At 36.5% G+C, this 27610-nt stretch overlaps 3 protein-coding genes across 6 annotated transcripts; 2 read left to right on the forward strand and 1 right to left on the reverse strand.

Moving 5' to 3' along the window:
- Window positions 1-6067: 6067 nt before the first annotated feature.
- EMB2016 (mRNA methyltransferase EMB2016) lies at window positions 6068-20951 on the forward strand. 4 transcript variants are annotated; one of them, XM_088824857.1, is made up of 29 exons: window positions 6068-6273; window positions 7961-8049; window positions 8240-8363; window positions 8977-9633; window positions 9797-10165; window positions 10664-10768; window positions 10907-11086; window positions 11269-11410; window positions 11490-11671; window positions 11842-11927; window positions 12021-12069; window positions 12397-12463; window positions 12541-13022; window positions 13108-13207; window positions 13564-13697; window positions 14250-14317; window positions 14400-14616; window positions 14744-14959; window positions 15124-15279; window positions 15378-15431; window positions 15567-15754; window positions 15856-15925; window positions 16282-16610; window positions 17282-17456; window positions 17532-18935; window positions 19024-19818; window positions 19908-19979; window positions 20381-20461; window positions 20550-20951. In XM_088824857.1, exons 1-28 carry the CDS (start codon window positions 6199-6201, stop codon window positions 20399-20401), a joined length of 6606 nt encoding a protein of 2201 aa, XP_088680983.1. In that variant the 5' UTR covers window positions 6068-6198; the 3' UTR covers window positions 20402-20461; window positions 20550-20951. The 4 variants fall into 4 exon arrangements, with proteins under 4 accessions (XP_088680983.1, XP_012828726.1, XP_088680984.1 ...); XM_012973272.2 differs by having other exon boundaries at window positions 20562-20951; XM_088824858.1 differs by having other exon boundaries at window positions 17285-17456.
- A 1772-nt stretch (window positions 20952-22723) lies between these two features.
- LOC105949880 (uncharacterized) lies at window positions 22724-23668 on the forward strand. Its single transcript, XM_012973184.2, has one exon. The coding sequence runs from the start codon at window positions 22724-22726 to the stop codon at window positions 23666-23668; it is 945 nt and encodes a 314-aa protein (XP_012828638.1).
- An 801-nt stretch (window positions 23669-24469) lies between these two features.
- Window positions 24470-26286, reverse strand: LOC105950028 (E3 ubiquitin-protein ligase PUB23). The gene has a single exon (XM_012973352.2). The coding sequence runs from the start codon at window positions 25905-25907 to the stop codon at window positions 24645-24647; it is 1263 nt and encodes a 420-aa protein (XP_012828806.2). The 5' UTR covers window positions 25908-26286; the 3' UTR covers window positions 24470-24644.
- Between the last annotated feature and the right edge of the window lie 1324 nt (window positions 26287-27610).

A 27610-nucleotide genomic window follows, 5' to 3' on the forward strand; every position in this document is an offset into this window, starting at 1 on the left:
TGCCCTAGTGGTAAAGATCTCTAATTTGTTAGATGAGGTCATGTGTTCAACTTCATTTTGGTACAAAAATTTGTTTTTTTTTTTGTCTCAATTTCTTTTCAGCCCCTCTCCCATAAACACGTTATATTATATATATATTACTATTTAGTCCACCCAAAATTCAAAATATACAAAAAAGTCCTAACGTTTTTATTTTTTTTTAGCCCCTCCCCCAAAAACACATTATATTATATTTATATTATAATTTAGTCCATCCAAAATTCCAATGTTTATTTTTTTGTCTCAATTTCTTTTGAGCTCATCTTCCATCAACACATTATATTATATATATATATATATATATTACTATTTAGTCCACTCAAAATTCAAAATATACAAAAAAAGTCCTAAATATTTTCTTCTCCTAATTTATCCAAAAAAAAAAAAGTTTCAATATTTCTTCCTTTCTTCTAATTTATCCAACAAAAAAAAGTTCAATTTTTTTTTTCCGGGGGTGCTGCCCCCGAACGCCCAAAAATTTATCCCACTGTACAGTAAAATTCTGCACTCGCCACAGCCGGCATACCCTAAATTTTCATCCTGGATCCGCCACACGACAGCTCACGAGTTGTTTTTTTTATTTTATATATATTATTATTACTATTACTATTATTATTATTGTTATTATTAACTAAATAGTATATAATAATAAATATTTATAGTATTTGATTAGAAACAAATCTGTATATTACTTAGATAATTTATAATAATATAAAATATTATAATATAATAATAATAATATAAAAACTAAAAAAATATAATCTAGTTCATTATTTATTTTATATTTTTTTCTCATTTTACTATAAATAATTTTTAATAAAAAAAATTAAATGAGCTCGAGGTTGTCAAAGTTAGCTCGAGCTCGGCAAAATGGACTCGAGCTCGAGTTCGAGCTGACCAAAACAGCCAACCTTAACTCGTTCACACCCGTACATGTGTGTAAAAATATGTTTAATGTGAGATTTTGAATTTATGGTTTAGATTCAAAAACAACTAACGGCGTGATGTATATGATGGAATGGAAAAAGTTATGAATGGAGAAAGAAAAAAAAAAGCAAATATGAAATGTAATATTGAAATGGTTTTAATGATATTAAAATTACGAGTACTGTTTACTCACTAAACTCTATTCTCAAGCTCACCCAGAACCCCAAAACTCGCAAGAATTCCCACAAATTCTCCTAGCTCATCTCAAATACCCAAATCATTTCAAATTTGAAGTTAATTTTTACTCTAACTTAGTTATATGTCAATTATTCAATGTTTATTTAGTCAATTACACGTTAAAAAACCTTAAAAGTCGATCTCTATAGTTTATTTTTCGGATTTGCGCAGAACCGACGCCCGAAATGGACTTGCAAAAGTCATTATCAGGCGCATGAATGAATTTTGCACGTCCATTTGGGTGTCAGTTTGGGAACGTGCTCGGCCAGTTTGGGAGTGGATCAGGGGAAGGGGATGCCCGGTTCAGACATGGAACAAGTATTTTCACGTCCGGTATACGCTTGAAAACACGCTTACGTATTAAATGTACTTGTCAGAACCATCAATGTGATTTTCCGACGGTTGCACACTTCATTCGGCTCTCACTATATACCGTCATTGTTCGGCTATTACGACGAGGAGAGGTTTCTTATCCGTGCCTACTATTTTGGGCCGCGTCTCTTACTGGATCCTAGTGAGCTGCGCCACTGAAAATTTTAGAATGGGAATCGGAGGTGACATTTGAGTTCCGAAAAAAAATGGAATTTTTCCGAAGAGCCCATATCCGATTCGATCCGTCCGATCTCCACCCCGATTTGATCCGTCCGATCTCCGAGTTGCACACAAAAAGTAAATATTTTGAGGAATTTTTAATATTTATTAAGGTACAATACTTTTTAGTTTTTAACACTGAATAATGCAATGTAACAAATATTTCACTTATGAAATAATGGGTTCGTCAAAATTAATTTTATCTAATCCAATTTAACTTAATTCAGATTAATTTTATCCAATCAAAATTAATCAATTGCAGACTAATCAAATTTAATTGAAATATAATTTAGGGTAAAATTCATTTTTCACCCATGTACTATGTGAAAGGTATCATTTACCCTCTAATGTATAGAAAACATCAAACACCCCCTATTTTTAACGGTCAATGGTCAAATTTTTAACGGTTTTAAATTTTGAGTGCGCAATGACTCTTTTACCCTGTTTTTATGTTTGATATAATTCCTAATTTTTTCTAGGCATATTTTTGTTGATTGTTGACGATTTCTAGCGTTCGTTCAAATTAGGGTTTTTTGTCGATTTTAGAATTTTATTTTATTTTTTGGTTTTCTTTTTTGAGGTTTTTTCCATTTTAACATGAAAAGCTTTGTTTTTAATTTGCAATTCTTTCATATGGGTTGATTCCAATTTGAGGGTTTCTTTTAGATTTAAGGACTTTTAGTTTTCCTTTTTGTGGGTTTTACATTCATAATCTGCAAAGTTTCATTCTTATTTATCGACTATTCAGCTTTTTTATAAGAAAAATGGCTGAAAATCTTAAAAAAATGATTGAATAAAGTGAAAAAAAAGGGCTGGAAAAAGTGAAAAATCCGGTGAACATTTGTCAAAACGAAGCATCCTATATATAGAAATTTTTTTGGGGTATTTTCGTAAAAAAAAAAAAGCCAAGGCAATGTTTGGAAGCGTTTTGGATCTTATTTTGATTTCATTTTGAGGAAATATGTTTTGGGGGAATAATTTGAGAATGAAAGTAATGTTTGTTTGTATTTTGGAAGGAGACAAAATACACTGTAGCAATCAAATCATGTTTAAAGGTGTTAGAAAAAGGTATTTTTGAAGAAAAAAATTGAAAGGTGAAGTGATGTTTATTTGTTTTTTAGTGAAGACATTTTTTACTGTAGCAGTCACATCATGTCTGAAGGAGAGAGAAACTTTTGAAATTGTTTTGAGAAAATGATTTGAAAAGTGTAATAAATCCCATTTTGTTTTGGGGAAACAATGAAAACAAAATAAAAACGGTTCCAAACATTGCCCAACATTTCTTTGCAATAGTCGGTCAAAGGGTTTGACTAACGGAATTAGAAAAAAAACTAACGGCAGGGGGGTGTTTGATGTTTTCTATACTTCAGGGGGGGTAAATGATACATTTCGCATAGTACAGGGGTGCAAAATGAATTTTGCCCTATAATTTAATAGGGGAAATTGGCTAGACACCCCTTATTCTAGACTTATATAGGTGAAGATCCATTCTATTAGATGAATATAGGTGTAGGTCCTTCATCAATTAAAATTAATTAAATTATTTATGTATAGACATAGATACCCCCAATTAATATTTTTATGTAATTAGTTAATTTTAAAAATTAAGGAAACAAATCCCACAAATCTTTCACTCTCTCTCCTCTCCACACCACACCACACGGTTACAACTCTCTCTCTCTCTCTCTCTCTCTCTCTCTCTCTCTCTCTCTCTCTCTCTCTCTCTCTCTCTCTCTCTCTCTCTCTCTCTCTCTCTCTCTCTCTCTCTCTCTCTCTCTCTCTCTCTCTCTCATCCCCATTTCTCTCTCTCGCACACTTATATTATTTCTCTCTCTCAAGCCTTTAGCTAATTTGAATTAATTCTTCATTTATTTAAAAAAATCTTTAATTCTATTTTCATAATTATTTTATAGCAATCTTAATTATTAATTTTCTTGAGACCATATGTGTTGGATTTTTATTGTTACTTCGTATGTTCTCGATAGTATTGCATTTTTTTGTTTGCATTTTCTAATTAGTATTATTTCTGCAAACAACATAATAAAAAATCGGACAACAAAATAAATTGCAACATAAAATAGAAAACTGCAAACTGCAACTTATAACTGAAAATTGTATTATCAAGCACCAAAAATAATTAGAAACAACAAATGAATGCGAATCACTAATTTTTTTTTTGCGCTCTAGAGGACCTTTTACATGTTAGCAACATGAACAAAAAATGGATCATCTTTTATCTTTTTTGGACGAATACAAGTTGAAACGTTCTCGCGAACATAAATATTTGTCACACACAAAGAGTGTCCAGTGCCGAAGTTCGACAATGGGACATTCACCTAATGCAGCGGGAAAAAAATGTAACGAAAATCGCTCATATTCTTTCACACCATGAACTTTTTCACCATTGACATTGATTTCGTGGACGTCCGTATGCATTTAATATTCCTTTTCTTCTCTTCGATGTTGTTGAACAATGGCTTGGTCCCTTTTTTTTTTTTTTTGACTGTTGAACGTAAAATAAAAAAGAGAAAGTGATTGAACGTTACAAAACAACAAATGTAATAATTGTAAATATTATCAACCACTAATTGCAAATTGCAAATACAAACGGTAAAGGTAAACTGTAAACGAAAAATGATAAAGAGGGAAGTATAAACTGTAAACAAGTATAAACTGTAAAATGTAGAAATCCAAAACAAAGCAAACTCATAACGGAGAAATGCAAATAGCAAAGTCAGAACACGTAATTAGGTTCTTCAAATGTATTGTTTTAGAATAAACATAACCAATGTCGTAACATAAACAAACCCCTCAATTTACCTGATTTCGGGGATTGGAAATCATCATCCTCCTTTGCTGTTAAGGGGGGAAAAACGGGTTCTCAAATTATTATTGAAATATTTGAAATAAATAGCAAACAAACAAAATAAAAAAGCAAAAAAGAAACAAAATACAAAATTAATAATGAAAGAAAAAAATCAATATCGAAAACCCACATGCAAATAAAATTTTACACTAAGGATAATTGATTACTAAGACTTAATCGTGTTTTGGCCATCGTATGAACTCCAAACAACAAACCCTAAACACCAGCCGTTGATTCCGAACAACAAACAATTTGTAAACAGCAAACAAAACAAAGTCAAATTGGGCAACAGTAAATCGAACGAAGGCAAACGGAATAAAGACAAAATACTCAGACCTGGTAATTTGTAAACAGCAAACGAAACAAATGCAAATAGTGAACAACAAATTTGTAAACAACAAACGAAATAAATGCAAATAATGAACAACAAATCGAACAAAGACAAAATGCAAACGACCTGGTAAAACTGCAAACGATCAAACACCCAAATCTATGGAAGGATTCAAAATTCGTGGTGAGATTTTCGTTTTGAAGAAACAAGGAAGAAATCGATTTCTAGATTTTTGCAATTATAATTTTCGGAACAACAAACCCTAAACACCAGCCGTTGTTTCTGAACAACAAGCAATTTGTAAAAGCACACGAAACAAATGCAAATAGTGAACAGCACATCGAACGAAGACAAAATGCAAACGACCTGGTATAACTGCAAACGACCAAACACCCAAACCTATGGAAGGATTCAAAATTCGTGGTGAGATTTTCGATTTGAAGAAACAGGGAAGAAATCGATTTCCAGATTTTTGCAATTATAATTTTCGGAACAACAAACCCTAAACACCAGCTGTTGTTTCCGAACAACAAGCAATTTGTAAACAGCAAAACGAAACAAATGCAAATAGTGAACATCAAATCGAACGAAGACAAAATGCAAACGATCTGGTAGAACTGCAAACGATAAACCATCCAAACCTATGGAAGGATTCAAAATTCGTGGTGAGATTTTCGCTTTGAAGAAACATGGAAGAAATCGAATTCCAGATTTTTGCAATTATAATTTTCGAATTTGCAGTATAATAGGGAGAAAAATAGGGGATCGGATTTTGAAGATATATTTTACGGTATATTAATAGGGATATTGATAGGGGTACTTTTGACAAATTATAAAAACAAAAAAATGTTGGAAATTAGAGTTTATTAGATGGATTTTAACATATATAATCTCTTATAGGAGGACCTATAGCAAATTGCCCCAATTTAATATAATTTTATTGAAACTTAATTTAATTTAAATTGCCCCCATCAAAAGTCCCCCACGAGCACGGTGAAAGGAGAAGAGGGGTAATTCGGTCTATTCAAAAACCGTATTTGGCCGGAGTTTTAACTTTTAACTTGTAAAAGTTGAATACGGTTAAATTAAATTTCTCCCAATAATTTTGAATTAAGGCGACCTTTTTCTTTCTTCCTCCGGTTTCTGCAACTAAAGCCCTAAAACTCCCCCTCAACTCAACTCAAATTGGGGCAGGGCAAGAGAAACGATGGGTCGACCCGAACCATGCGTGCTCTACGCCCATACGTTCGTACACCCCCATCTCGATGAATACGTGGACGAGGTATTTGTATCAATCTTCTTGTCAAGTTTTTCTTGTATAATCTCCAACTTATTTATGTAATTTTGCCACTTATGTACTTCTATGGGAACTCCGATTTTGTTTTCGGAAATAAAGTTTCTATTTTTTTTTTATCAAGGTTTTGATTCTTTAACAGGAGTTCCGCAGAATGCATTATTTTCATCACGTTTGTGAGTTACTGTGTGCCCACTTAATTTTATCCAGTGTTAGTGTTAGGCATGTAATTTTTTATTTTATTTTATTCCAGTTATGTGCAGTAAGGACTCATGATGCACATGGAGTAATTGTGTGATAAATTTTTCGATTAGGAGTTTGTTAGAGCTTAAATAATGATAACATAGTACCCTTCATATAAATTAGACTTTTCTCTATGTATATGGTTCTTTGGCGTTAGTGGACGAGTATGGTGGATAAATCACGTCGGACTACTCTTACTAATCGCCAGTCAAAGCTCTGGTGGATTCACGTCGGGGACAAATATCATTAATGATTTGTAATAACCTGAACGCAATGGTTATTAACTTTGTTCCTGCAGGAGTTTATAGTCTTATTACCCCTAGCTTAAAATTGTTAGATTGACGAGTATAGGTTTCCTAAATACCATTTTTGTTTCTCTTCACTGCTTTCACGCCTAGTCATATTTATTATCTTTCTCGCAGCCTCTCCAATGGCTTGTTATGTTCAGTTTGAACTGGCTCCATGCTCATTTAACTTTTAACTATTGAATTTTAAACAAACTGACTAATACATATCTTGGTAGTTGATATAAGCATCTAACATTGGACAGTCTATTGTTATCTGTCTGAACTCTGATTGGAATTGCCATATTTCCTTTAAAGATTGGATCCCAACAGGGTTTGTGAATGTATTTGGGCTATTCCTCTACACTTACGTCAAGCTTTTTCCCTTTGTTCTTTGTTGTTAATGGTTTGCATAGCTACCAACCTTATAACCAGTCTCATGGATCAACATTAGAATACGAAGAAGGGCACACCAAGATATGAAGAAGGCTGAGATGGCCAACTTACTTGGCCTTCATTTTTGCACTTGCTTGTGTTACTATTGTTCTCTTGCTTCATCCATGCTGCTCGAAAACTAGTGATAACAGTATTTTGAGACATATACATGTGTAGGTTTAGGTTTAACTGTTTACCCTGAGGATATACCCTAAATAAGTTGTCATGTGGTCTAAATGTCCAACTTGGACTATGACTTTGCCTTTGGACACAATTGCAACTCTAGGAGATATTGATTTCACTTGTTTTTGCTGAAGTTGTTATTAGGAGCACATCTTCTGGATCTCACTATCTCTGGACATGACATGTGAGGTCGTGTATTGTCAAATAGTTTGTATCCTTGTTGCCTTCTCTTGGTAATTAATTGAGAAATTTCAACGTTAAAATTACTAACTCAGTTTTTTTTTTTTTTTTTCGATTATGAATTCTATTTTAATGAGGTTCTATTTGACTTCTAATCTTCTCTCTGGGAAATAAAATATTTGGGTTTATAGGACTTGCATTTTTAATATGGCATCTTAATGTATAAAATTAACAGTAATTACATCAGATGTATGATCATTTTTTTTATGAGAAGTTTAGAGTTGTTATCTCATCTCTCTATCATATGCGTTTTGGATAAATATTTGAACTGCTCCTCAAATTTATTCCAGGTGTTATTTTCAGAGCCTGTAGTCATCACTGGTTGTGAGTTCCTTGAGCAAAACTCTTCATCGATTTGTCCGGCGGTGAAGCTTATGGGGTATGGTGGATTTATTTATGTTTATAGTTTCTTCTGGAGTGAATGGGTAACCTTATAATTAAGATTGAAGTTTCTGTATTATGTCATGAAGCACATATGCTACTTATAAATCTCCCGTGTATGTTCTAATTAGTTTTGTCACGTCATAATTGGTAGTATGCAATCTTACATCAGTTTTTGCTTTGTGAAGGGCCACTTCACCTCCATCATTTGCTCTGGAGGTTTTCATTCAGTGTGAAGGAGAGACGAGATTTAGGCGCCTATGCCTGCCTTGTTTATATTCTCATTCATCATCTAATGTGCTTGAGGTTGAGGTGTGTACTATAATTTCAACCGTGCCTTGTTATAAACTTATAATTGATACGATACTCTGTTACATTCACAGCTATTTATACCCTTTTTGCGGTATTATATGTACCTTTGCATGAATGAATTTTGCATTCGTTTTCTTTGTTTAGTGTGTACTTCTTTATGATTATGAAATATAGTTAGGTGGGTCCTTGTGCCTTATTTCGAATATTATTCTATAAAACTTTTGGTCCTTAGACTTCCCTATTATTCACTTGTCATAGATCTATTAGATAATATAAATTGTATATACCGATTCATTCCTGGAAGGTCCATCTGCATCTCTGCATAATATTCTCCTTCAGCCCCTTTTGAGTTTCATTTAAAAGAGCTATTTCTCACTGACAGCTTGATTGTTGAAGGTGCAATTTCTGCTCCACGTTTTCTCTCTTTTGATATTTGACCCACTGGAGTTCGTGTCTCATGAAATTGTACCGCATCAATTGTTGAAATGGGCTAGAATCTCACAATTTAGCAGTGTAGATGTCGAAAGTTGCTGTTATCTGTTAACTTCAATTCAGTGGCATTTCCTTTCTTATTCTTTTTTACTTGGAGTATACTAATGGACAACTGTTGTAGGCCATGGTTACAAATCATTTGGTTGTAAGGGGCAGCTATCGCAGCCTAAGCATGGTCGTATATGGGAATACAGCGGAAGATTTAGGCCAGTTTAACATAGAAGTAGATTTTGAAAGCTCTTTGCCAGATACTGTTACTGCTGTTGAAGGAAACCTAGAAGATTTGCCTCCTGCATTTCATCCCACTATGTTGACAATTAAGGAACTTGCTTCTCCCCTGAAAATTTTATCCCAAGCAGTTCTATTGGATGTTCCACTTGAATTAAAAAAGTTTCTGCTACTAGCTTTTAAAACTTTGGACTCTCATAACCTTGGCGTAGAAGCTGATAAAATTATCAGCTTGCTACTATCAGTGACTTCAACATACAAAACGTCTTTTTTATCTCATAAAGCTATTGATCTAAAGCAACTGGGCGTTGATAGATTGATAAGTGCCGGAGATGATAACACTCTAACGGAAGCTGGAAAAGAACTTTTGGACATTTACGGAAGGCTGGAGAATCAGTCTGTGGATCCATCCACTGCATCTTCTCCAGAAAGCTTGTTTTTTGAATCCGAGGCAGGCCTCCCTAATTCCAAAGAGTTGACCGAAACTTTACTGCAACACTTCGATTTTTGTAGCAGTGCGGGGAATGTGGGATACCCATATCTTTCACAGGTAACTGGAATCTGTCTGCGCTGTGAAATTGTACCAGCTTTTCGCATATTTTTACACTTTTATCTGACCTCTGATATTTTTTCAGTTTCCTCTTATTTTCTTTCATTACTGTATCAAGTAATGTGCATGTAAATGCTGACTTGAGTTTCTAATGTTGTTTCAGAACAAGAATACAATTCTGTGGTTGAGCATAGCTCGTTTGTTGTGCTCTGCTAGAGAGAGCTGCTTTCAGTTTGTAAATTATGGTGGCATGAAGCAGCTGGGATATGTTTTCACTAACCGGATGCACAATTCAACCACTCTCACATTATTGCTGCTTGGAGTGATTGAGAAGGCTACCTTGTATTCAATTGGCTGTGAAGGTTTCCTTGGATGGTGGCCTCGGGAAGACGAAAGCATACCAGCTGGCACTAGTGATGGGTATAATCAGTTATTGAAGTTGTTGTTGGAGAACCAGAGGCATGATGTGGCCTCCCTTGCTACTTATGTACTTCATCGAGTGCGTTTTTATGAAGTTGCTTGTCGATATGAGGTACTGCTGTCTCTGCTACTTGGCATTTTGTAACTATTGTCTAGAAGGATAGGTGTATGTGCTCGTGTTTGAATAAACACACGTACAAACATGGACAGATATGTATATAATCATTTGTATGTGGAAAGTGAACTTTTTGAATGCAGCATAATGGTAATTACATGATTCTGTTTTCCTACACTGATTTAATAATTTTAAACATGTGATAAAATATGATTGCTCGTATTAGTTATTCCTTGTGCTTTTGCGTGGATGTGAATTGAAGACAGATTGTCTAATCTTATAACATTAGAGTATTTATACTATGAGAATGAAGTCAATCTTGGTGACATCCAGAAAAAAATAACACCCTCAAGTAAAGTTGTACCTAGTGTTTTCTCTCTTGTGGGTTGAGGAAGTGATTTTTGTATGTGAACTACTATGAGCAAGAAATTTTATTGAGCTGACTCGTTAGCTCTTGATTGGCTAATCAAACTTCATATCATCTCTTATCTACAGTGCGCAGTATTATCTGTACTAGGGGGTATATCTGCTGTTGGTCGGGTTACAGATTTCACTTTGGACATGCTTGTGAGTGCTAAAGTGCAACTGAAGAAACTCTTGGTTAGTTTTTCCACTACACCGCCTGCTTATTTTATTTCGGGGACCAGATTAACTGATGAAGCATCTAATGCTTTTATGTATGCATATTGCATATCTGAAACTAGCTGAGTATGCATTTGTTTGCAAGTACTTTTGCAGAAGTTGATACAGTTGAGTGGTCCAATTGATGATCCTTCTCCAATGGCTTCTGCGAGCAAATTTTTCATTCTTGGTGATGCTGGACTATTATCGTATCGAACAACGAGTGGCTTGATAAATCTTTCTAATTGTGGCTTTATGAACTGGGAAATTGACTCATGTTTACTTTCCCTTTTGAAGGTATGCTGTATATACTATCCTTTCCTTGGTGATCAGTGGTTTCTACATCTATATGTGAAATTTCTTTTAGAGTTTATTTGCATGTTAATTGTCATTACCTCCAACCTTTTCCTTTTCTCTTCCTTCTGTTATGTGTAACCTGGCTTTCATGCTGAATGGTTAAGTTTGCATTTTTTCAACAGGAGAGGGGTTTCCTTCCTTTGTCAGCTGCATTGCTGTCATCTTCTGTTTTGCGGTCTGAAACAGGGCATGGAATGGACTTGTTCGTGGACATTGTATCGCATATTCAAATAATAATTCTTTCACTACTTTTTTGTCGCTCAGGTTTTACCACCGCTCCCTTTATCAGATAATCATGTCAAGTTATAGGATATTGTCACTTATCTTTCCTACTTTACTTCAGGATTAGATTTCCTTCTACATGACCCTGAAGTCTCCTCAACTGTTATCCATGCTTTGCGGGGTATTGAGGATGTTCGGAATGAAGACTTGCTTTCACTTCGCTATGCATATGTCTTGATGTCGAAAGGGTTCTTCTGTCGCCCCAAGGAAGTTGGCATGGTTATGAAGATGCAAATGAGGGCTGTAAGTTCTGTTTCTCTATAACTGTATGCTTTTCTTTGTATAATGTATAATGTATAATTTTCTGATTTTGGTCTTTCCGCCAGTATTTTACTAGTAAGCATTTCATCTTTCTCATTTCTCATTAAGCTTCCTTTCCGGATTTATTTGCATTTTCTTGTGAATATTTCCAGTTAATCTCCGTAGACAGTCTGTGCAAGTTGGTCCCAAATACTGAAGAGTTTCTGTGGGCGCTGTGGGATCTTTGTCGCCTATCCAGGTAGCTTATGGTTTTTTTCCTTTTTCTTAGAAGTGAATCATTCTATATTAATTATTATCATCATACTTAATGATTTGTACTGGGCTTTTCTAGGTCAGAGTGTGGACGTCAGGCCCTGTTGGTTTTGGTGAATTTCCCAGAGGTATATAAGTTATTTTTTTCCCACCATATGCTATTAATTGTCCAATTTTGGAATACTATTATAATGACACTATGCTTGGTCCGTGTAAAAAATATTGTTGAGCAGTCACGAGCTTCATCTATTTCTTGTGATAAATATTTTCTATTTGCTGCTGTCATTGAAATGATATTCGCTGTTCAGTTTTATTTTTGAGGTGATTATGAAACATCTCACAAGTCACTAGTGAATAAATTCCTGGTTCTCTTTATTTTTTTATGTTTGCATCATCTTATCTACAGTATGTTTCTGTTTTAACTAGCATGGAACCATATATTCTTACTGCTGTAGGCTCTCAAAGTTTTGATGACTGCTTTACACTCTGGAAGAGAACTTGATCCTGCTTCCTTGAATACTGGTACTTCAATGACCTTAGTGATGGAGGTTTTACCATGTTTCTATATTCTTACAACTGACAAAGTTCTTACTTTACAGGCGTATCACCATTAAATCTTGCAATCTTCCACTCGGCGGCTGAAATCTTTGAAGTTATCGTGACTGATTCTACTTCAACTTCTCTGACGTCTTGGATAGACCTTGCAAAGGAACTGCATACGGCATTACATTCTTCTTCGCCTGGTTCCAACAAGAAAGATGCTCCTGCACGGCTTTTGGAGTGGATAGATGCTGGTGTAGTTTACCATAGAAATGGGGCAATTGGACTCTTACGATATGCTGCTGTTTTGGCTTCTGGAGGAGATGTTCACATGGCCTCAAACAGTGTTTTAGCATCTGACATGATGGATGTTGATAATGTAGTTGGAGATTCTACCAATAGTTCTGACGGTAATGTTGTTGATAATCTAATTGGAAAGCGTATCACTGAGAAGGATTTTCCCGGTGTTATTCTTCGTGATTCGTCGGTTTCCCAGCTTACGACAGCATTTCGAATTTTGGCATTTATTTCTGATAATCCGGTATGAACTTCTTGTTGGATTTATCACATGCACGTTTTTTGGTTACAGAAAAGTTTTGCTTATATTTCTTGTACAATTGTTACAGATTGTTGCTGCTTCTCTCTATGATGAAGGTGCTGTAATGGTTATTCATGCCGTTATGATCAATTGTAAACTCATGCTTGAGAGGTCGTCCAATATTTACGGTCAGTTTTGTTCATTCTGCATTAAATGCTGTCACCTGTGAGCTACTTTGAAAGTTGTCCTTGATGGTGGGATTGTCTATCTACTTTGCATCTATGTAATGATTGTATATAAGGATTTAATTGAGACCATAGTTTTATCAGCTTGAACATCTTCCCTAATTCAATGGCTCATAAATTTAGCAAACAAATACTCCTTCAGTATGACTCTCAATTTAGTCAGCTGAAGTCTTGCTGAAAGAGCAGATATACTGTCTAGCTACATTTTACTTTGTTTTGTGTTGAGGAACTTCAATGTGTACGAGATGTATTACATTCTCTTCTTAAGAAGCTGAATTGTAATTACTTCTGTTAAGCAGATTATCTTGTTGATGAGGGTGCAGAGAGCAATTCGACTTCTGATCTGCTTCTAGAACGTAACCGCGAGAAGAGCCTGTTTGATCTGCTCATTCCTTCATTAGTCCTGCTGATCAATCTGTTGCAAAAGTTGCAGGTTTGTGTTGATGTTCATCCATGCACCTAAATGTTACTGGTTTTCTACTGTTCAGACCCACCGACAACCTTAATTAAAAAACCATTGGATCTTAATTGCCGTTCATGTTTGTCAATAAGCGTGTCCTAGGGTTCATTACTACTGTTAAGGATTCATTAAGCATGTGGCAAGGGATTTTATTGCGTGTCTTATGATCGGCCTAAAATATTTGAGAATCTTATACATATCTATCTGGCAAATTGTCCTTGACTACAGAGTAAAGAGTAATATTCCCAGCTATGTATTCTTCCAAGCCTTTACCGGTCAAGAAAGCCTATACTTTAATGATGTTTGCCAAATTGAATGTTTTTCAATGCAATATTAGACTTGGAATGGTTACATTTTCATATATTAACATGTCTGATTTGAGACCATCAGGTTATTAACATAGGCCTACCTTAAAAGAAAATAGCAAGTACTCACTACTCTCACATCCAACCACCACAGCTTTGCTTGATATCTATTTATTTTGATAGTAATGAATTGATCAGTGCCTATTTCTTGCTAATTCAGGAAGCAAAGGAGCAGCATAGGAACACGAAACTATTGAACGCACTCCTACAGTTGCACCAAGAAGTGAGGTAGGAACAATTACATCTCCTTCCATTGAATATGAAAAAAACATATATTCCAATAAAGTTAATACCGATATTCTACCTGCAGCCCCAAGTTAGCTGCATTTGCCGCAGATTTGTCCCATTCTTGCCCTGATTTTGCGCTTGGTTTTGGAGCCCTTTGCCATCTTCTTGCATCAGCACTAGCTTGTTGGCCAATGTACAGTTGGACTCCTGGTCTTTTCCGGTTTCTCCTTGACAGTCTTCATACAACTTCATTATTGGCACTGGGTCCCAAGGAAACCTGCAGTTTATTTTGCTTGCTGGTAAGTGGACTTCCCAATCACATCAATCTTTCTGAAGCAACATTAAAAAACGTTTACTTGTATAATCAATAATGCATGTAATGATAGAATGAGTTTGACTGAACTGTAACATTCTGTGCCTTTCAAGAATGATTTGTTTCCGGATGAAAGTATTTGGATGTGGAAGAATGGATTGCCATTACTGAGCCCACTAAGAGCGAAGGCAGTGGGGACATTACTGGGACTTCAAAAAGAGAAACAGATCAATTGGTATCTAAGGCCTGGGAACCCTGAGAAGCTATTAGCTCAACTGTCTCCACAACTTGTGAAACTTGGAGAGATTATTCTAAATTGTGCTGTCAGTGTAAGTTACTTGTACATTGTACATTGTTTAATCAAGTTCAATGCATTCGACTAACTTCTTATATGGTGGGTGATTCCATTCACCCCACCCATTTTTGTTTCTTTTACGCGGTTGTTTGTTTTTGCATTGCCTTTTTATGTGATGGTAGTTTTTTCATATGTCAGATGTCGGTTGTCAGTCAAGATGTTCTACGTGTCTTCGTGATTCGGATTGCATGTCTGAATCTTGATTATGCTGCATTGTTGGTGAAACCTATAATATCTTGGATCTCTCAGCGCGTTTTAGAGCCATCAATGTTATCTGATGTGGACGCATTCAAGGTTCTCAGTAATATTTGTGCTAAAACTCTGTTTTTTCTTTGTTTCCTTGCACGTAGTTTCTCTTCTCAAGCTCTCAAATCTCTTGTGTTTCTTTACAGGTCCACCAATTACTAAAATTTATTTCTATCTTATTGGAGCATCCAAATGCTAAGGTATTCTTCATATTCTAATCATTCTTGTTGCCTTTTTCCTTGATTCTTTCTTCACTCCACCTCACTTGACACCCACCCACTCACATAGAAAAGAGAATGCAGAGTTTAACTTTCTTCTCTTTACCCTGTTCACAGCCACTGTTGTTGAAAGAAGGGGGGTTTCAGATGCTCGCTGAAGTGCTTGAGAGGTGTATTGGAGCTGCCAATACAAATCTACCAAAATATGATTTTTCACTTCTTAGTTGGTCTATACCTGCATTTCAGTCAATCTCATTGATTAGTGATGGCCGAGTATCTTTTCAGCATTCTGGAGGGCGTGACAGGTCAGAGAATTACATGTTTAGTTTGTTTATGGTGCTTCCGTTTCTTCATACTTGCTTGGATAGATATTCTTATTTGAATATTTACTTTGTCTGATTTCCAGGATCACGCCTGACAGTTTTACAGCTGAAGAATGTTCAATATTTTGGTCATATCTACTTAGATTTTGCGTGGTATGTTTCTTTAATTTCCTTATCTGTATTAAAAGTTAAATAATAACTTGGTACTTTATAAAGAACACAAAGAGTGCTAGATTGTTTATGAGCTGGTTATTGCAATTGTTAGTTTCAAGTTTGTTGGCATTTCTTTTTAACTTTCCTTCTTATCGTGTGATGGTGCCCATTTCTCTTCACTATTTATGCTACAATGCCCAGATGTGAAGGGCACTTCTCATCTCTGGAGCTTAGAAGTTGAAACTTTCCTTTTCCAATGTCAATGTTCCCTTGCACGTTTTTTTTGACTTACCAATTTATATAGTAATACTCGGCATTAGCTCTTTCCTTACATTTCTTTCCCACTCGAATACCAGGTCTTACCCGTTGGAAAAGAATTACTTGCTTGTCTCTCAGCCTTCAAAGAAATGGGTTCCTCTACTGAAGGCCAAACTGCTTTGCTCTCTATAGTACATCGCATTAAGTCTTCTAACATTCAGGCTTCTGATTCTCAAACGGATTATGAAAACAGTGCAAGTTATGACAGAGTTCTTGCATCTGAATTGAAGGAGCATCCTCCATTGTTATGCTGCTGGACTTCTTTGTTGGGGTCAATTGATTCTAAGGATGTTTCCACAGTACAGGTTGCTTCAGCGATTGAAACATTAGCCTCTGGTGCAGTAGGCTTTTGCATGGATGATGGAAGGTAAGCCCATGTTGTTTTTTCCTTTCTGTTTTCTTGTCTCTTGCTACTTAAATAAAATCTGTGTCTAAGATAACTTGAATTTCAGTTTATTATACCGAAGTAGGAAAAATTCTATAGAACTCATGTTAGCTGGCATGCTGCATTTCAATCTTTGAAAGTAATGCTGCTTTCGGTTGATTTTATATGCTATTACAAGACCATAACTGTGCTAAATGCAATTGATGAGTTTCTTGAAATTCAGGTTTCAAAAATTGAGTACATGTTTCTGCAGAATGCGAAAAAAGTAGATTTATATATAACTTTCTGTTGTAACTACTTATTATTAGTAATTATTTGTTTTCTGTGTTAAGCAGTTAATCAGTAAACCCATACTTGATTCAACAATTGCTCTTCGATGAAAAAGTACCTCAATAATTAATCTACTGTTTTTTTATCGAATGATTTTATTAATATTAAACAAACTTGCCATTTGATTATTTTGATTAGACAAATAAAAAGAGTTGCTACTTATTTGATTGCTTGAGTAGTTGATGATTAATTAATCTATTACATTAGCTTCATTTTGTTGAATGGTAACTTGTAAAGAAGAAATTAAGAAAGAGCTGTTAAAACCTTTGTCAATCTTTCTGCAATTGTCTCTGACAATATTAACTTAGATATTCCTTTATCAGCAGACTAAACTCAGAGCGGGTTGCTGCAATAAAGTTCCTTTTTGGGGAGAAGGGTGAACATTCTTTTGATGAATTTGTTGATGAAAACCTGAAGCATATTGACGAGCTCACGAATTTGTTAGGATACGAGATGAGCAACGAAGATGCATATGACACACTCCCTACACCAAATCAGGTTTGTATTATTAATCCTTCCAACTTTTTTATTTTCCCAGAAGAGGTTTCCATAGTTTTTTTTGTCGATGTTCAGATAAAGGGCACTGCAAATTTGCTGCTGCTTTTGTTGCAAAAATCCCGTACAGAGGAGGTGGATGCTGAAATAGTCAGTGGTTACTCTTCAATACTTACTCCGGTTTCTTCAAGGATACATAGATTTGCAGACAGAAGTACGGAACGAATTGAAGATTATAAATTGGATGAGTTTGGAGCTACATTTTCCTGGGAGTGCCCTGAGAATTTACGTCAGACTGGTCTTTCTACGAAAAGAAAGATATCCTCACTGGATGGACCAAATCGGCAATCCAGAGGAGACACTGAAGCTACCTCACAAAGTGCATTCTCTAGGGGGTCAGTACCTGTCACTACACCGCCTGGCCCTACACGTAGGGACACCTTTAGACAGCGTAAGCCAAACACTAGTCGGCCACCTTCTATGCACGTGGATGACTATGTTGTTCTAAAGGAAAGAAATTCTGATGGTAGTAATGTAATTCCGCTCCCACGGATAGGATCTTCTAGTGGGAGACAACCATCCGTTCACGTGGACGTATTCATGGCCAGACAACAAGGTCAGCGCCATAATATTGTGGGGTTAGCCGCAGTCAATGACTCCCCAACACAATCGAAAGCAACAGCTCCAGATGAAAACATAGATGCGGACAAATCTAGCAAACATAGGCAGTTGAAGCCTGACCTCGATGATGATGATCTTCAGGGAATCGAAATTGTTTTTGATGCTGAGGAATCTGAAAACGACGATAAACTGCCCTTTCCACAACCAGATGATAATCTGCAGCAACCTGCGTCAGTTGTAGTTGAGCCACATTCACCTCATCCTTTAGTTGAGGAGACAGGCAGTGATGCAAATGAAGGCAGTCAGTTTTCACGCCTGGGTACTCCATTAGCATCGAACATGGATGAAAATATACCGAGTGAATATTCATCAAGAATGTCTGCATCTCGTCCAGATATGCCGTTGACTCGAGAACCAAGTGTTTCGTCTGAGAGGAAGTTCTCTGGTCAGTTAGAGGAGTCGAAGAATTTGCCAGTTAGAAATCCTAATGCGATCGATTCCTCTGCTATAGCCAGTAGTTCTGGAGTTCCAACTTCTGTTTACATGAATATGAATATGAATATGAATATGAATATGAATACTTCCTCTTCTTCTGCAAGATTTCCTGTTGATTCCAGGACGCAGCCTAACTTATATAACAAATCAGCGCTACAGCAAAGTGGGCCTGCTCCTTTAGGCACTGGTTCACAAGGTTTCTATGACCAGAAATTTCATTCAAATCAACCTCCTCTCCCTCCAATGCCGCCTCCGTCAACAATTTCACCTGTGCTGTCTCAAAGTATGGATCCTGTGGTGAATCAAAATTCCTCATTTGCCAAGTCTGTAGCAGATGTTCAGGCCCAGTTTCCTCCAGGCTTTCATGTAGGGAAATATCTACTTGCTGTCTACAATTTTCTGTATTGTTCATACATGAATGGATTTTGCTTACTACTTTCGCTTTGTTCCACAGGTTCAGTCGGAATATTTATCTGCCATGGCAAGCGGTTCTTCTTCAATGACTACCCCTTCATTTTCACAGCCAGATCTCAAATTTGGAAGGACATCCATCTCTTCCCCTTCGGGATCTACGAGACCACCTCCACCGTTTTCTCCTACCCCACCTCCTTATTCTGCAAACTCGTCATTGAAGAATTCCTCTTCTCAATCTCCACAATTTTATCAAAATGTTAGGAATTCTGAGTTCCACCAATCATCAGGTGCACCTTCTGTTGACGCCGTGAACCCTTCAGCTTCACGCTCTATGCAGAATTCCTATCCTCCAACACATTTAATGCCACCATTGCTTTTCAGGCCCAACTCCATGCCTGTCAATCTTTATGGAAATAATTTAGTTCCACACCATGGAGACAATTCGGCTCACGTCCAGCAAAATTTTCCCATGTCTCTGCCATCAATGCAATCTATGTCCACACTTACTCAGTTACAGCCTCTACAGCCACCACAAATCCCTCGTCCGCCACCTCAGCATCTTAGACCACCTGTTCCATCTTCCCCGCAGCCAGAGCAGAGTGTATCGTTCCAGCAGATTCCCGGTCAACAATCACAGGTTCTGCAGCAGCCCCAAGTCTCCCCTGTATATTATCAAACTCAACAACAGGAGAATGTATCACATTCATTGCAGCAGCAGCAACAGCAACATCTTGATCGTTCACAAAGAATTTCGCATCTTCCAGGGGACAGTTCATCCCAACAAGATTCCTCGATGTCTCTACAAGAGTTCTTTAAATCCCCTGAAGCAATTCAGGTACTTCTCTTTCCAGGCTAATGTAATCATACAAGTTTAGTTGGTTGTGAAGTTATGATTTGATCACTGAATCTACTTGAATTGTGCAGTCTCTTCTTAGTGACCGAGATAAACTCTGCCAGCTTCTCGAGCGACATCCAAAGTTAATGCAGATGCTGCAGGTTTGTCAATCTCTGAAATTACCTACTCTGAATATGCTGACTTTTGCTTAATAAGTTTAAATTTTTTATGCTTAGTAAACTGGTGTTTTGTTTTGACATTATCTGTGTTATCAGAGTCTTCCTTGATTATAGTCTGCTTAATGATGAGAAGGCTGTGTATATGAACTTGCAGAGTAGCTGTGCAAGTACTACTCTGGTTTATCGTGTATAAGGATATACATGCTTGTGTGCAAATGGAAAATTTAACATAAAAAATGTGTTGGTACTAATGTGCCAGAAATAACTAGGTTTACTATTTTAAATCGTTCAAGATTTAACATTAGTTCTTTTCTATTCTTTGAGAGTTCCAAATTTTCAGTTACTGGATTCCCCTTTTGACTCTTCCCCTCGTGATTTTGTAGGAGCAACTGGGTCAACTATAATGGTATTGCACCGTCTGTATGAGGGTTTCACTGAACACAAACAAAATACTGTGCTCAAAGGTATTGTTTGGATTCAGAAGTTACTTCATGTACGTCGATTTCATATTCTTTATTCGTTAAAGTTTACATTGACCTAATGTCATGTTAGTTTTGACTCTAGGTGATGTGAATGGACTAAATGAAACCCAAAGAAGTCTGTATATCCTTCGGTTAGATGTTAACTCATCTGTTGTGAAATGTAGAACGCGGTCACATATTTTTGTTTCTTTCGAAGAAAGTTTGAATTTTGTCAGTTGCATAGACGACGAATCGCATTACAGAGAAGGGCGAGATCGTAATCGAAATCGAGTAGCAGAAGCTAAAAGATGTACTGGAGGATTGCAACTAAGCCAATTAGTTAGAGAATGTGGCTGACTGGAGAAATGTGGAAACACCATAGTTTGTCTTTTGTACATAGAAATATTTTGACTTAATATTTTTGTGGGTGACTGTAATTTGTACTTTAATTACTGTTCATTTTATCTTCTAATAGGTAATTTTTTTTGGAATATTCTTGTCTTCATAAATATATTTATGTGCCTAAAATAATTTGAGCTCAAATGAAAATGCATATAAACCGAGATCTCTCTACTTCTGAATAAACTTTATTATTTAAAGTAATAATATACTTCCACCATGATTTCTTAGAGCAAGTAGTTGAATCTATAATCCGAGTCAAAATGTGAAAGTTTAGCGAAAAATATGGTTAATTATGTACAATAGGATCTCGATAAATTAATAATTTCGCTTAAATAACGATTTTTTTCGATTTCAACCAAGTGTAAAAACACTAAATTATTGGTTTGATATTTTAATTTGTTAAATTAATAGAAGTTTGGTAGACTCGATTGTATTAATTTATAAATGTTTGACTTTACCATAATTTATAAATGTTTGACTTTACCAAAGAAAAATATGAAAGTGAAAATTTGTCCCAAATTTGTTTGACCAATTATTTATTGCATGAAAAAGTAAATAGTTGGAGGCATTGGGAGTTGGAGACAGGATTTCCAGGATCCAAGAATGCTCATGATCCAAGACAACCCTCTTGAAGTAATCCTTTTGTTTAATGATACTATTTTATTATTACACAACGAGACCAATTAATTAGTGATATCTCATCGAATCCACACAGCTTAAGCTTTCTAATTACTTGGTTATTTAATTAATTACTAGTTAATTTGGACTCTTAATTTCCTAAAGACCAGTGATATGCACACGCTCACTCCGTTTAATATACAAAAGAATTTGTTTAGAGTACTTCGGCAACATAGACTGAAAATCGACGACTTAAACTAAAAATACACTGGAAATAGACAGTTTAGACTGTTGTGATGTTCATTAATGAATGTAGTGTTAAGCCCAGCTCCCTATTTAAGCTGCCATATTTTAGTCTAAGATCTCCGTCTGAACCGCCCGAAAGGAATTTACATAGAATGAAAAAGTAGAAGTGATAATATAATTTTCACTGCCATATGTTTGAAATATAATTTTCGATTAAATTATTGATAATGACTGATTTATGAAATTATGTATGTGTTAATTCGAGTATTGTCAACTATTCCAAGTTCCAACCCAAGATTTTTTGACATTGTTGACAATCTGTTACGTTTATTAATTAGTGCATACTAAGGCCTCTTTTAGTTCCTAAGATAAAATTAGTCAATACACTTCTAAAAAAAATATAAAAGAAAAAATTAGTCAATACAAAATTAAATAATCTAACAAAAATATAACTGTGTATTATTGGACACGAGATGTCCACTAAATAATCCTTTTAAAAGGTAAGATAGACGAGACGATGATAAAATAATTTTTTTTATGGTATATCAGAAAAATTATTGAATTTGCCAATTATCAAATAAAATCGAATTACATATTTAGTTAATCAACATTAATCTCCCTAACCAAATAAGGCCTAACTAAACTAATAATAATTGAGATTACCGAGGGGTTTGCCCCCAGATCACTCTGGCTGAAGCCAATGAAATGACGCCACGTGTACCAAACACCGACAGCAAGCAGAGTATTAGCCTCCGGGGCAGTTAGCTCCATCGTCCTTAACGGCTCAGGAACCAATATTCCACACGTGCGCATGCAGCTGTTACGTAAACTCCATTTACATTTATTTATTTTCTAACTCAACAAAATCTTACTCTCTCTCTCTCTCTCTCTCTCTCTCTCTCTCTCTACTTTCTCTCTCTAAACTATAGTATTGTTCACAGAAGAAGAAGAAGAAGAAGATTGCATAGAGATCAGGATTTTGGTGCAGGTTCTTGTTCCATGAGTAGTGGAAAGGAATATTCCGTGATGGAAAGGGAGTATTGGAAATCAGACGACGGCGGCGATGCATCTCCGCCGGCGGCGGCGTGTCCGAGGTGTGGTTCTTCGAACACAAAATTTTGTTACTACAACAATTACAGCTTAACTCAACCCAGGTTCTTCTGCAAAGGCTGCAGAAGGTACTGGACCAAAGGCGGTTCCCTCAGAAATGTCCCCGTCGGCGGCGGTTGCCGCAAAACCCGCCGGAGGGGACAGAGGACAGTTACCAATCCGGCTGGGAATATTCAATCCACCACCAACTCAATTTTATCAGGCGGCGCCGCCCCTCATGGTGATTCAACCAGTATTGATCTTGCTGCAGTTTATGCGAATTTCCTCAACCACCACCACCACAATCAGCAGACGCCGCCGCCGCCGCCACGTCAGCCACCTGAGATTGTTATCAATGATCATCTTATTCCTCAATTACCGCCTGAAGGGATTTTGAATATTAATCCAGCTTCAATAATGGAGTTTTCCGGATTTGATCATCAGGCTTTGAACCAACAGGGGTTTTTTGAATGTGGGTCGCCTTTTATTACCGATCATACTAGGTTAATGTCGGAGAGTAGTGCTAGCGCGCCGCCGCCATTGTTAGGGTGTGGGAGCTCCATGTTTTTTGACGGGTCGTTTCAGAAATTGCCCGATGCAGAAGGAAATAATAGTTTCTTTATTAATGGCGGCAGTTGTCTGAATTCGATATTGCCTCCATTGCCGGGTGAAGATTTGGCCGCCGCCGCCGCCACCTCCGCCGCTTCTGAAAGGATGTTGTGGCCGGATTCCGATGTAGTATTACCGCCGTCGATGCATGAAACAACCGGAGATCAGGAGGCGGTGGAACCAGGTTGTGGAAATTTGAGCCCGTTTAGTGATGGGTTGAATCTTGAAGCTTTTTTCAGGTCTTGATATATATATATATATATACATGTGTGTGTTAATAATACTACTATATAATTGTATACATTTATCTTTACATGTTAAAAATATATAGGCCAAAAAATGGAAGGTGTTCGTGATTATATATAAATAAATATATACACAATTACTTATATCAATTGTCAACAATTGAGTGATAACTCATAAGGGTTTTTATATATGTGATATATTTGAAGTATTTTTCCCAAATAAATTTATCAATATATATAAGAGTACGACCGTTAGCTTAATACAAGGTGTAGTAGGTAAATGTACACTCTCGTATAGTAGTTTGCAAACCATGTATAAAACGTAAACCATACTAGGCTCATCATATATGACAAACTCCACCTAGGGACCATCGCGAATGTTACGAGTGTTTTTTTATTTGTAGAGAGAAAAGTTCAATATTATTTTAGGTAGTGTGTTGTAAATTGTAATAATAATTTTATATTCCTCTTTTTTTTTTTTTTTTTTTTTTTTTTTAGTGAAATTCTTGTAATTCGATAAAAGTGGCTACAATTAAGTGAGAAATTCTTCAAGAAATGTATCTTATTTATATATCAGTCCAAGTTAGTAGGTTCTGGGCTGTTTATGCCTGACCAGCTCGTGTCTTGGGCCCAAATAAAAGTCCTAATTTACTCACTCAAAATTATGGTGTAAGAATAATAATAATTTTTTATTTTTATTTACATAACTTTTCAGTCAAGGGTTTTCCAATTTCAATTAACAAAACAAGGAAAATTAAATTAATGAACCAAAATTAAACGAACAACACAATAGAACAGGTTGTAATATGAGTATCAATTTTTTTTGTATTCAAAATTCAGATTCCTGGAAAAATCTGGAAGTATCAACAACAGTATATTTAAATTTTTTGGTGTGTGTTAACTATTTGGGCATTTTTTTTTGCCCCGTTTCCTAATTATTCTAAGAAAAAAATAAAATTATTTGAATTAATTCCAAATCAAGATGGGTAAGAAGAAAGCAAATTCCTAGGCAAGCATGGAGAATTCCTCCAGGCCCTGGAATGCAATTTCAGCATTTCTCTAGCTCTCTCCTTCGTCCTCACCCCACAATCCACCTGCATTATCAAGCACAGCTTCGCCACTACACCAATCTGCAGCATCTCCTGTAAAATTCCATTATTACCCCCGGCCGAAAACCTGCTAATCGAGTACAGAATCCTCACCCCCCTTTCGCTCGCGAGCGGCGAAACCCTAAGTATCTTCTTCGACACGACGGCCAATCCGGCGGCGTGGTTCACCACCTCCGCCCTCCCCTCCGCGCACTGGCACACCAGATCCAGCGCCGTCAGCATCATCTCGCACGCCGATTTTTTCTCCGACGACGACGACGGCAGATCGAGCAGTAGGTCGATTATTACGGAGACTAATCCGGCTTCCACCGCTTTGATTCTGTTTCTCCCCCACGCGCAGACGTTGATTAGTACTTTGAGCGCTGATTTTGAGGCCTTTTCGCAGATTTGGTCCTTTAAGATCTGGGTGGTTTCGACGAAGAAATCGGGGCGTAGGTTTATGAGGTGAGATGGTTCCGCCACTTCTACTATCTGTTGCAGCAGCATGATTGAGTAGGCGCGTGATTCGTCGCTGCCGCGTTGCATTAACGGAGTTAGGGATCCGACGAATTCGCCGTTGAGTGAGAGGGTTTTCAGGCCGGATTCCGTTAGCCGGAGGCCGTGGAGAACGGCCATCGCTTCGTCGCAGGCTTTCAGATCTTCTTCCAGCCCTGACTGAAGGTTACTTTTTCCGACGACGAACGCGGCCAGGAACTCGGCGGCGCCGGCGGTTTCCATGCACCTCTTGTTGGTTTCGTTCTGGGCGGCGATGGACCGGAGTTTCTGCAAGCACTTGATCTGCGCCTGCGGCGGCGACTTGGCGGCGTCGCGGAGGAGCTTCAGGATCTGTGGTTTGGTGGCCGGAGGTTTGGGGGTGGGGAGGCGCTCGACGGCGTGGAGTGTGCACCATGATTGGATGAGGCGGCGGACGGTGATGTTCGGGGTGAGATCCGCCGCCGCCGCGGCGGCGTCGGAGGAGGAGGAGACGAGAAGCTGCTTGGTGACGGGGCAGGTTTGATTGTTCTGAGAGAATATCCATTTCTCGATGCTTTCCCTGTCGTAAGTTATGCCGGTGGAGACTGTTACAGGATCCTTCATTATCTCCAGAGAAATAGGGCAGATGAAGTAATGAGGAACCTCGATTTCAGCCATTGATACACAGATCAATTAATTATTTGAAGAAGAAGGTGAATTAAGGTGTTGAGCGAGGATAGTAGTTGTTGATTTGGTTTGAAGATGTTGGGGATTATTTCTTTATATATATGTATACGTGTGTGTGTGTGTGTGGTGTGTGAGAGAGAAAGAGATTCAAAATTGGAAAGTCAAAACACGGTAATCGAGTGTGCATTATGTGTGTGATGACAGAGAGTGAAGAGAGAGAGAGAGAAAGAGGAGAGAGAGAGAGAGAGAGAGAGAGAGAGATTAATATATTATTTTATGGTAATTATATTTTGGGTGGTTTGGGACGAAGACTTTTCTAGATAGGTAGTCTAATGTGGGGATTAATATAAAACAATTAACTAAATGCCAACGTCATTCGATCTTCTCTCCATTCTATAAAAGAGAAAAAAGACGTGATGCTTTTTTCCATGCAAGCCCGTGCTTAATTTACGTTTAACGGGCATAATTAAGATGGTCAAACGCCCTACATTTAATTAATTAATCTATAATTGACCCGATTATTTCAAACAGGTTGGTTCATTCATGATTAATTAATTAATCGAGTAATTAAGCTTAATTAATTATTGTTTGAACTTTGGAGGTTTATGCATGGATTCCTACACTTTGTAGTTTGTACCATTATTTTAATTTGGTAGTTCAACTAGTTCGCATTATTGAATATAAAGCTGACTAATAATACATCTTTTTTTTTTTGTTTTTTTACTTCACAATAGTAGAGAGAGAACAATTATATTGTTAAGCAATAAGCAAACATATATTAATATATGTTAATTGGTCGGCCTTATAAAAATATAGTTATAAGAACCACCATATATTAATAAAAAATATATTAATATCTTTTTAAGTAGACATATATTAACATATTAATATGCTTAAAAAGATATTATGGCCTTATAAGAACTTCAAAATGTTAATTGATTAACTTTAATCCACCACTAAAACGTAGTTGGTTATGAATCCAATTCAGTTATGCCTAAAGTCTTGTTAGCAACTTCGGCCGGTTTTTTATACCCAGGCTATATATTTCGGCACAATCTACCCAAAAAATCCTAAATATGCTCCGCATCATCACTAGACCATCCCTACGCCACACTATCACCATATCCCCCACTTTCATATTCTGACGGTGGTAAAATTTACAAGCAAAGTAAATCACATGTCTGCACGACCAATCCAAACAGAACCACCTACATCAAAACCACCAAAGAAAGCCCCCAAAACCCAAAATCTGTCATCTGTAATAAATGAGAAGCGATTAGGGTTAAAATTCATTAGGGGTAATACTGGGATTCTATATTAAAATTAGCTAAGGAGAAATTTTCAAATTAAAAAAAAAAAAGTTTTTCTCAACTCACATGAATTTGCCAAATGATAGAATAATGCTAATTTTTCCTTAAAAAATTAGGTTCGAAAAAGTTCAAAAAAGTAAAATAGAGAGAAATAAATAAACTCGTGCTTGAATATAAATTTGGCTGCCGACAACTGGTAGTGGACATATTAAAATAGTAGTGATTTAAGTTTGATAGTTGGGTGTTGGGAAATCCCACTGTCTGGTCCCTGGCGGTGATCAGTGTTGACCATTCCTCATTTATTTTTATATGTATTAATTAAAACTCAACTATTTTATTTTTATTTGTTTATTCAACATACAATACAAACAGTGTTATATTCTA

The sequence above is a fragment of the Erythranthe guttata genome, chromosome 10, assembly GCF_056151865.1.
Source record: "Erythranthe guttata isolate IM_541 chromosome 10, IM_541, whole genome shotgun sequence".
Lineage (NCBI taxonomy): Eukaryota > Viridiplantae > Streptophyta > Magnoliopsida > Lamiales > Phrymaceae > Erythranthe > Erythranthe guttata.

Coding starts and splice junctions, on each gene's coding strand:
- LOC105949880 (XM_012973184.2), top strand. CDS start 22,724: ATGAGTAGTGGAAAGGAATATTCCGTGATGGAAAGGGAGTATTGGAAA.
- EMB2016 (XM_088824857.1), top strand. CDS start 6,199: ATGGGTCGACCCGAACCATGCGTGCTCTACGCCCATACGTTCGTACAC. Junction 16,611..17,281: donor TTTTGCATGGATGATGGAAG/GTAAGCCCATGT, acceptor TTCCTTTATCAG/CAGACTAAACTCAGAGCGGG. Junction 19,819..19,907: donor AATCCCCTGAAGCAATTCAG/GTACTTCTCTTT, acceptor TGAATTGTGCAG/TCTCTTCTTAGTGACCGAGA.
- LOC105950028 (XM_012973352.2), bottom strand. CDS start 25,907: ATGGCTGAAATCGAGGTTCCTCATTACTTCATCTGCCCTATTTCTCTG.